Source organism: Otolemur garnettii, unplaced genomic scaffold (assembly GCF_000181295.1).
Source record: "Otolemur garnettii isolate 467f Iridium unplaced genomic scaffold, OtoGar3 scaffold00163, whole genome shotgun sequence".
NCBI lineage: Eukaryota > Metazoa > Chordata > Mammalia > Primates > Galagidae > Otolemur > Otolemur garnettii.
Window position 1 is genome coordinate 1,812,255 of NW_003852558.1, and position 11,273 is coordinate 1,823,527.

An 11,273-nucleotide genomic window follows, 5' to 3' on the forward strand; every position below is an offset into this window, starting at 1 on the left:
AAAAAAAAAAAACAGAAACAAAGGACAATGCTCTTATGTATACAAGCTTCAAAATGCATGTTCAAAAATACAAGCCTATTGTTTTTAATTTCAAATACCTCTTTGGAGAAGCACTAATATTAGTTTAGAAATGATGCTAGAAGCTCTGAATTATAAAGCTATGATTACCCTCCCAACAAGAACTGACATTTTAAATTATTGACAGCATGTTATTAATAACATGTAATCAGCAGGGCCTCACATTTTTTGAGAGAGTTAAAATAGAGCGAGCTTTAATTTAATAAGGCACTTCTACTTAATGTATTTCCCTTAATGTAGTTCCCTATGAATAATACCAGAACTATATGAGTACATAAAGCATTAATGCTTCTACTTCAAATAATAGGTTTTCAAGTATCTAGTTCTAATTATATCTAAAGATAACTATGAATTATTTTGTTTAAAAAGTGGTAGAATCTCAGAATATCAAAGTAATTTTAAATTTTACTTGTATGATGGTTATAATTTTGTCCCATTAAAAATCTAGTCTAACTTATCTATAAAATGTATTACATTCCAAATTGAAACTCCTTACCATGATACCACCATTTTGTTTTCTTTGGATTCTTGTTACATGTTCGCACATAAAATGAATTATCTGGTGGTCGTCTCTGAAACAGAAGAGTTTTAAATAGATAAGAAGTTATAAATTGAAAAAACTAAGGAGGAGACCATTTTAATAAAGGCTAAAGCAAAATAATTATAGAATGTGTGAAGAACAATATAAACACCAATAGCATAACTGAAAGAACAGAAATTATAAGTATTCAAAGTAAATTCTTGACACCTCAATTATATTAAATAAAAAATAGGGTGTATATGTGGTTAGGTTCCAGTGATATCACTGGAGAATGACTTATCAATAAGAATGGTAGCATCAAGTTGTAAAGAATTTTAGTTGCATTTATTGTGTCATTTCCCTAGAAATATTTAGCAATTACTTTTATGAGCTCATTAAAATAGAAATTCTACCAAACTATTAATATTACTGGTTTGTCTCAAAAACTATGGCAATTTATTAAACTCCACAAAAGATTATTTTACTATAAATACAGCATCATCAAAAATAGACCAGAGAAGTTTGTAAACAATACGTAAGAGGAAAAAAGGGAAAAAGATACAATAGCCATTTCTGCTATCCATTGGCCTTTCTGATACACACACACACACACACACACACACACACATACACACAGAGACATACCCCTGAGTAGAACAATATGAGCAACACATGCCAGCTCTGCAAAGAAGCTGTATCAGAAATAGTGATGCTAAAAACACTGAACACAAGTATGGAAGAGAATTTTCCTGAAACTGTTGGGATACTGACCAGACACAAGACTCTATAAACATTCTGAAATACGTTAAATATTTATTAAAGCTACTGAGGGAAGTCCCTACCCTCTAGCCTCCTTTAGTCTAATTACTTGATTGTTTCTCTTCTATCCCTATTTTATAGTATTAAAGATATCTTGTCTATTCAGACTTAATCAACTCTGTTTAGCTAAGTCAATAAAATGAGAGATTAAGGGAATTGTTTTCTCTACCTGAAGCTAATCAAAAGAAATGAATTTGGTAAGATGACATTTAAAGAAAGGTTCAAACAGAAAGAAACAGTGAGTAGAACTCCTAAAGCACAGAAAGAAAAATAGCCAGTCCACTTGGCACTTCTAAAATTCGTGCTACAAGTGTTATCTTAGTTAAGCTTCATAATACCCCTATGAGTTAACATTACTAGTTATTTCATTTAACAAAAAGGGACCATTAAAATATAGACATTAAATAACTAGTCCAAGGTACCCTGTTGATATAATTTGAGGAAAACATTGGATCCCTGACTGCTTCAAAGAGACAGATGATCCTCTGCTATTTTTCTTGCAGAGTCAACACATGCAATAAATTGCTACAATAACAGCAAAAAATTTCACAAACTCATTTTATGTATATATTGATTAGCACCTAAGAATCATTAGGAAATAGCCTTCAAAAAAAATTAGAGAAAGAAAGATTCATTCTATTTCTTTAAATCAAGACTATAACCACGGGTGGTGCTTGTGGCTCAAAGGAGTAGGGCACTGGCTCCATATGCCAGAGGTGGCGGGTTCATACCCAGCCCCCGGCCAAAAACTGCAAAAAACAAAAAAGAATATAACCAAACTGATAAGCTTTTCAAAAACTCTCTCTCTTGGGCGGCACCTGTGGCTCAGTGAGTAGGGCACTGGCCCCATATACCGAGGGTGGCAGGTTCAAACCGGGCTCCAGCCAAACTACAACCAAAAATTAGCCGGGTGTTGTGGTGGGTGCCTGTGGTCCCAGATACTCGGGAGGCTGAAGCAAGAGATTCGCTTAAGCCCAGGAGTTGAGGTTGCTGTGAGCTGTGTGACGCCACAGCACTCAACTAAGGGCAACAAAGTGAGATTCTGTCTCTACAAAAAAAACAAAACAAAACTGTCTCTCTCAGGTTCAGCGCCTGCAGCACAGTAGTTAAGCGCCAGCCACAAACACCAAAGTTGGTGGCTTTGAACTTAACCCGGGCCAGCTAAAACAACAATGACAACTGCAACAAAAAAGAACCAGGTGTTGTGGCAGGTGCCTTTAGTCCCAGCTACTTAGGAGGCTGAGGCAAGAGAACCGCTTAAGCCCAAGAATTTGAGGTTGCTGTGAGCTACGATGCTACAGCACTCTACCAAGGGCAACACAGTGGTACTCTGTCTCAAAACAAAAACAAACAAACAAACAAAAAAACTGTATCTCTTAGATCACTTTACTATACATAGAGATGTATTACCAAATTGTTTTAGGAATGGACTACAAGCTGGAAAAGTTTGGACAAAGTAAACGTATTATATGGGCATTGAGAATAAAATATGGACTTCTGAAAGGCCCCTACTCTCAATATCTAAGAATTATCTTTAATCTACTGAACTGTACTAACATGCCAGATTTAAATGCCTTCAGTTTAGGAAACCATTCCTGACTGTGTAAGAGGTCATTTGGATGCCAGGCACAGTGGCTCATACTTGTAATCCCAGCACTTTGGGAAGCCAAAAGTAGGAGAACTGTTTGAGCCCAGGAGTTAAAGACCAGACTGGGCAACATACTAAGACACTGCCTCTAAAATAATAATACTAACAACAATAACAAAAATTAGCCAGCGGTGGCCTGTGTCTGTAGTCTAAACCACTGGGGAGGCTGAGGCAGAAGGATTGCTTGAGCCCAGAAGTTCAAGGTTACAGTAAGCAAGCTATGATCAGACCACTGCACTCTACTCTGGATGAGAGAGAGATTGCCTTTAAAAAGAAAAATGAAAAGCTGGACATGGTGGCTCATGCCTATAAATCTAGCACTTGGGAGCATGAGGTAGTTGGACTTCTTGAGCTCAGGAGCTTGAGCCCAGCCTGAGCAAGAGACAGACCCCATCTGCACTAAAAATGAAAAACTAGCCGGGTGTTGTGGCAGGCTACTTGGAAGGCTGAGGTAAGAGGATCACTTGAGCCCATGAGTTTGAGGTTGCTGTGAGCTATGATGATGTACTCAACCCCAGCGTGATGGAGTGAGACTGTCTCAAAAAAAAGAAAAAAAGAAAGTTAGAATGAAAGAATTATGACAGAAGTCCCAAATACCTATAGGGAAATTTAGTCTGTATTCAAACAGAATTAACCAATAAAGTAAAGCTTATAGAACCATATCCACTACAGAACAAAATTTACCTGTTTTAACAGTAGAGTTTTTGGGTGGGCATTTAAAAGACTTTTTAAAGCTTATTTGGCACGAGATCTCCTTAATGCCAAACAAATTTCCTGTTTGTCTTTAACCTAGCACTTACACAATAAAAACAGCACAAAAGAAAAAAAAAACACAACACCAGTACATAGTAGGTACTTAGTATATGTTTTTTGAATTTTTATATTTCACAAATTCTGACTTTCAGATATTCCTGCTTAAATATATTATACAATTATATAAAAATACGGCTGATCAATGATTTAAATTGAATGATCAGTCTTATTAAGTATGCAAGAAACACTAGCAGCAGAGAATTAGAATGTGAGGGGAACAGTAAGAGTTAGAAAAGGATGAACATACACTATTTCTCTAGTTTTTAATAATAAATCATTACACTTAAATGTAAACAAAAGCTAATAATAAGGCACACTCAATAGCTATGTGCAGATATCACAGGCATTCATCCCTTTTTCTTTTTTTTTTGAGACAGAGTCTCACTATGTTGCCCTTGGTAGAGTGGCGTCATAGCTCACAATAACCTCAAACTCTTAGGCTCAAGTGATTCTCTTGTCTCAGCCTCCCAAGTAGGTGGGACTACAGAAACCTGCCACATGCCCGGCTATTTTTAGAGATGGGGTCTTGCTTTTGCTCAGGCTGGCCTCAAACCTGTGAGCTCAGACAATCCACCTGCCTCAGCCCCCCGGGAGTACTAAGTTTACAGGCATAAGCCACCGCACCTGGCTCTTGTTGTTCATCTCTTAGTAACTTTTCTAATTAAATTCCGTACTTACCTCTTCACTTTTCTATAGTTCATAAACATAACAGAAACACAGAGCCCCCTGTAACCAAAACCTGATTTACCCTACACATAAAAGTGGGGGGCAGGGAGGGATTGGTGCCTGTCGCACAGTGGTTACAGCACCGACCACATGCACCACGGCTGGCAGGTTTGAACCCAGTTTAGGCCAGCTAAACAACAATAACAACTGCAACAAAAAAATAGCTGGGTATTATGGTGGGCACTTGCAGTCCCAGCTACTTGGGAGGCTGAGGCAATTACCAGGAGTTCTCAAACTTTTTAAACAGGGGGCCAGTTCACTGTCCCTCAGACCGTTGGAGGGCGGGACTGTGGGCCCCGGGACGAGTTGGCTGCTAAGTAGGACAGGCAGTGGCGGCAAAAACATCTGGCAGGCCAGATAAATGTCCTAGGCGGGCTGCATGTGGCCCACAGGCTATAGTTTGAGAACGCCTGGCTTAAGCCCAAGAGTTTGAGGTTGCTATGAGCTGTGATGTCACAGCACTCTACTGAGGGTGACACAGTGAGACTGCCTCAAAACAAAAAAAAATAAAGTGTGTGTGTGTGTATATGTGTGTGTACAGGGGAGAAGAACATATGGAAGCAGAAGCGGTACCAAGAAATACATACTTAACTCACTATTTCCCATGCTTATTTGAACAAAGGAATGTTTTGTTTTTTAAATCAATCACCAAGAAACTTCTTATGGAGTTAACATTTCACAAAATTCACTTCTGCAAGACAGTGGCTTAGACCTACAGCTCCTAAATATCCTAGCATTTAAAAATGATTTTTCTTTTTTTAATTAAGACGGAGTCTCACTATGTGGCTCTCGATAAAGTGCTGTGACTTCACAGCAACCTCAAACTCGGGGGCTTAAGCGATTCTCTTGCCTCAGCCTCCCAAGTAGCTGGGACTACAGGTACTACAGGTACATGCCCGGCTATGTTTTTGTTGCAGTTCTCATTGTTATTTAGTAGGCCCAGGCCAGGTTCCAACCCACCAGCCTCAGTGTATATGGTCAGCACCCTAACCACTGAGCAATGGGCTCCAAGCCAAAATAACGAACTATTATTTTTAAACTATTCTAAATATTAATTTGATAAAATGGTCAGTTCAATTAGAAAACAGAAAAAAACCTACAAAACACACACACGCAATTCCCTGATTTGTTTCTCTTATAAACACAATGATGAAAAGAAACCATGATGGAGAAGAAAAGCTTTAAAATGTAGATCTATATGAACACTATGCTATACTAACTATTAAGCAAGAATTACTAGAGGGTCAGAAATACATAGGGGATTCATATACCTTTAAAGGGCACCCTAAATTTAACTCGTGAATTTTCTTTTGCTAGTCTTTTTTTCTCACCTCCATCAGACACAAAATCTGTAATCTGTAAAAAAGATCTGAAGGAAAAAGCCCTAGGCAGGCACAGTGGCTCACAACACTCTGGGAGGCTGAGGTGGGCTGCTCACCTGAGCTCACCAGTGCAAGACTAGCCTGAGCTAGAGCGAGACTCTGTCTCTGAAAATAGCCAGGCATTGTGACAGGTGCCTGTAATCCCAGCTACCCAAGAGGCTGAAGCAAGAAAATTGTTTAAGCCCAAGAGTTGGAGGTTAATGTGACCTATGACGCCACGGCACTCAACGGGGAGGGACAAAGTTATACTTTGTCTCCAAAAAAGGGAAAAAAAGAAAAGAAAAGAAAAAGCCCTGGTGGCGCTCAGTGGGTGGGGCGGGGCCACATACACGAGGCTGGCAGGTTTGAGCCCTGGCCACACCCAGGCCAGCTAAAACACCAATGACAACTGCAACAACAACAAAGAGAAAATTGCAGGGTGTTGTGGTGGGTGCCTGTAGTCCCAGCTACTCAGGAGGCTGAGAAAAGAGAATTGCTTGAGCCTCGGAGTTTGAGGTTGCTGTGAGCTGTGATGCCATGGCATCCTACCGAGGGCAACATAGTAAAACTCTGTCCCAATAAAAAAAAAAAAAAAAAGAAAAAGTCCTGAAAATTCTACTGGTAATATGGTCCTCCTCCTTCAACATAAACATTAGAATAGGGAAGCTCTGGTTTCTAGGAAATCCCCTAAAAGGGTAGGTGCTGGCAAAAAGAAGAAAGAGGGCCTTTTTTCTGGGGCTTTCCTCTTTAAAATCTAGAAACAAGAATTCTTATACACTTTCATCTTGTGCATGCTTATAGAAATAAAATTAAGATTATTTAAGAACATGTGCATAAATTTCCTGTGTAAAAAATGTAGAACAACATGTCTCATTTCAAAGCCCATTCAACACTAAAACTTCTATTTCAAATGCAAAAGTATCAAAATAATTTTCCAATTTATTACTAAACATGACATTCCCTAAAATTTTAAAATGTATTAAGTCCTTCCTTCAAATAAAAGTAATTACATATTAAAATTGCTTATCTACCTAACAGAAAAAAATATTACCTGGAATAATTCTGAGATAGCCTACCTTTTCTTTGCAGCTGGAAAGCATGCTAATAATGCTAAGACAAACTGACTGGACTGAGAGCGCTGGGGACCAGTCTTCTGTTAGAATGGATAAACAGATATGACCATTGCTATAAACATGAGGATGAACAGGAATATTTTCACCAGTAAACATGACCTAAGAGAGAATAAAATTCCATTAACACTCAAGTATTCTCTATAATCAAAAACTAAAATATTTTCTACCTATAAACAAGTACTGGTTTTAAAAACAAACCAAAAAAACCCCCAAAAAACCAAAATCAGTGCCAGAAACAAGATAAAATGCTTACTTATTTATTCTCACTAACTCAGTAAATATTGGTTTCATTGAATGAATAACCATGCAGTAGGGAAAAGAATCTAGATTTTATATTTCAGTTATCTCTCATAAATTTTCCTTAAAAATTCTACATTACTCTGTATTTTTCACTAGTCTACAAATAACTACATTTGTAAGAACAATTTTCAAATTCTATTCTTTGCTCTCTGCATATGAAAATCAAGCACTCTGAAATTCCAAACAAAAATATTCAATTTTGAGACAATATGGTAGGAATACCCCTACTGTAACAATGGCAGCACCTAAGGTGTTATGTGCAAAGGGAAATTACTGTTATATATTCCATCTCCTCTAAATTCACAATATCCAATATTGTTATATATTCCATCTCCTCTAAATTCACATGTCCAATATAACGGGCACAAGTTACTAGCCATTTAGGAACACATTACGTGCATAGATCAAAAATACAAAGGTTGACCAAGTCTAACAATTACTTGCTATTTTTCCCTGCTTTTCTTCTTATTCAATTCTTCTAACATTGTTTTTTTATCTCCATCTCTCCTCAGCACTGCTTTGAATGGTAATAAATCCTTTATCTCCTTACTTTGTCCTAATAATTCAACAAATAGCCCAAAAGTATTGTTTCTTGACTTTGCCTAAGCATCTAAATAAGTGGTAGAATAAATGTGTATCTTCTGAGAAACCTGTAAGCACAGTCCAAAGTTCTCAAAGAAAACAAAAGAATGTTTTTTTATGCTACCCAGAAAAAAACTTTATTTATACATAAAAAAATTAACTTCAACTACCAACCTTTAAGTAAATTTTATACGACAGTGTAGTATTTATTCTCCAGTTCAGCTTCCTAATTCCTGACCTTGCCATTGGGAAAAAAAAAAAAATCAACCTGAAAGTCTAGTTAAAAATATAAATACAAATTCACAGATTCTGAGTTAGTAGATATGATATTTTTATAAAGCCCATCAGATACAAAGCAACAGTTTCTCAAACAGCCTTAAAGTTTCTCTCTCAACTCGGGACCTATAGCTCAGTGGCTAGGGTGCCAGCCACATACACCGGAGCTGGTGGGTTCAAACCCAGCCTGGGCCTGCCAAACAACAATGATAACTACAAGAAAAAAATAGCCGGGCTTTGTGGCAGGCGCCTGTAGTCCCAGCTACTCAGGAGGCTGAGGCAAAAGAATAGCTTAAGCCCAAGAGTTAAGAGGTTGCTGTAAGCTAAATCACTATAGCACTCTACCGAGGGTGATATAATGAGACTATCTCAAAAAAAAAAAAAAAGTTTCTCTCTCAGCCCTGCAAACTGCCTCAGATCAAAGAAAACCAAAGTTATCAGTTAGGAGAAATCCTACCTTAAGTTCTGGCAAAACAGATGAAATATATACAGTATTGTTCTAGGCATACCTTCTTTCCCCCACTTCAGAGTAGAAAAGAAAGCAAGTAAAGTAAGTATAGCCTAAGTATGCCATAGTTATAATGTGCATTATAGGAAATTACCATAAGCTAAAGTCTTACAGATATTTTAAATATCCACCTACAAATCTTATTTTATTACAATTTTACAAATTATTTACATGTTAACAAAGCAATCTTTCACATAAGTCAAGTCCTCTCATAATTCAAATATGTTAACATATGAGAATTATTTTCTTGGCTGGCAAAGAATTTCTTTCAAAGGAATGACTTCCTATTTGCATAAACTTTATTTTTTCTTTAAATCCTGGCTACCTACACTCCATTCCTATTTTTTAAAAAAGCAATAGTAGAACTGGAAAATAAAAGCAAAGCCTCAAAATAAGAGAAATCAAGGTACTTGTCCTACCTGATTGCAGAAGACCCTCTGAAAAAACTTTCTGACTTTGGAATGGCTATTTTCCAAGTATGTCCTTCACTTCAATTATACCAATCAATGCTAGTGCACTTGTCATTACCTTATTACTTCATTACTTTTTTTTTTTGGCTAAAGGAAATAAATACTTCAGTGGTCATATAGTTCTACACTTTGAGTCTGACCAACAACTGCTTTTTAACAAAGCTTTGTTTTATAAATATGAACTGTAGTTTAGAACATATGCATTTGATAATCCCATAATGTGCTATAGATATCTAGAACAAAAGTTTTGGTTTTCTTTTTTTCAGACAGAATCTCACTTTGTCACCCTTAGCAGAGTGCTGTAGCATCATAGCTCAAAGCAACCTCAAACTCTTGGGCTCAAGTAATTCTCTTGCCTGAGCCTCCCAAGTAGCTGGGACTACAGGTTTTAGAGATGGGGTCTCCCTCTTGGTCAGGCTGGTCTTGAACCTGTCAGCTCAGGGCAATCCACCTGCCTCAGCCTCGCAGAGTGCTAGGATTATAGGCATGAGCCACCTTACCCAACCTTAGAATGAGAGTTTACAAACCTCACAGTATATACATCTGTTTGGGGGTATTCATTTTACCAGAGAAAGCTATATGAACAGTAGGATATTTTCAGTAAGAATATAGGCAATGGGTGGGTGCGGTGGCTCACGCCTGTAATCCTATCACTCAGAGGACAAAGCAGATAGATTGCTTGAGCTCATGAGTTTGAGACTAGCAAAATCAAGACCCCCATCTCTACTAAAAATAGAAAAACTGAAGCAAGAGGATCGCTTGAGCCCAAGAAATGGAGGTTGCTGTGAGCTATGATACCACTGCACTCTACCCAAGGCAACAGCTTGAAACTCTGTCTCAAACAAACAAACAAACAAAAAAGAACATAGGCAATGTCCAAGAGTTTATTCCTTGGTCACAATTATGTTTTAACAGATATGGTTTTTTTTTTCTTTCTTTCTTTTTTGATTTGAGACAGAGTCTATGTCACCCTTGGTACAGTGCCATGGCATCACAGCTCACAGCGACCTCAAACTCTTGGGCTTTTAAAAGTGATTCTCTTGCTTTAGCCTCCCAAGTAGCTGGGACTACAGGCGCCTGCTACAACAGCCAGCTATTTTTGTCATTGTTGCTGTTGTCATTGTTGTTTAGCAGGTCTGGGCCAGGCTCAAACCGGCCAGTCTCAGTGTATGTGTCTGGTGTCCTACTCACTGAACTCTGGGCACTGAACCATTAATAGATACATTTTTTTCAGTAGGGTTGCTTTATCAAGAAGCCACGTAGAATAGTGATCTGAAAGTACCAAAAAATGAAGAGCTGCCAAATTATACCCTTTGACAAAAATAAATCGGCAACTATCTAGGAAAACAGGCAGTGAAATACAAAGGTTATCATGACATGTTTTCACAGAACAAAAGGAACATAGTATTCTTGGAGAGAAACAGTTATAAACTAAATTACTTGGCCTGAAACTCAAAAAGTATGCACAAACCAAAAGGAAAGCAGGAGAAAAGAGAAAGAAAAGGGATGAATGACAGAGCACTATAGTCTATAATCCTCCATGTGTAGCTGGGAGAATCACTTGAAGTCAGGACTTTGAAAACAGTCTGAACAAAAGAAAGACCCCTAGCTCTACAAAAAAATTAGAAAACATAGCTGGGCATGATGATGCACCCAGGAAGGGTGGGGGCAGAAGGATCACGTAAGCCCCTGGGCTGATAAGCAATTTCTACAGGTGGATTTAACATAAACTTTGCTATCTAGTTCTCTGCAGGGTGTAAACCTGAGGTTGCAGTGACATATGATGATGCTCCTACACTCTAGCCCAGGCAATAGAGCAAGACTGGGCGATAAAGCAAGACACTGTCTCAAAAAAAAAGAAAAAAGGGCTCGGCGCCTATGGCTCAAGTGGCTAAGATGCCAGCCACATACACCTAAGGTGGTGGGTTCGAATCCAGCCCGGGCCCGCCAAACAACAATGATGACTGCAACCAATAAATAGTCAGGCGTTGTGGCAGGCGCCTGTGGTCCCAGCTACTTAGAAGGTGGAGGCAGGAGAC

General features: G+C 38.2%; 1 protein-coding gene across 2 annotated transcripts in view; it reads right to left on the minus strand.

Annotated features, from left to right (window-relative positions):
- UBE2W (ubiquitin conjugating enzyme E2 W) overlaps positions 1-11,273 on the minus strand; it is a 64,510-nt gene that overhangs the window by 14,287 nt on the left and 38,950 nt on the right. Inside the window, exons 4-5 of one of the 2 annotated variants that reach the window (XM_003800042.3) lie at positions 7,042-7,197; positions 575-650 (exon numbers count right to left, since the gene is read on the minus strand). In XM_003800042.3, coding sequence (XP_003800090.1) covers positions 575-650; positions 7,042-7,197 — 232 coding nt within the window. Of the gene's footprint in view, positions 1-452; positions 651-7,041; positions 7,198-11,273 lie in introns of those variants that run through there. The other variant, XM_023519228.1, reaches the window with a different exon arrangement.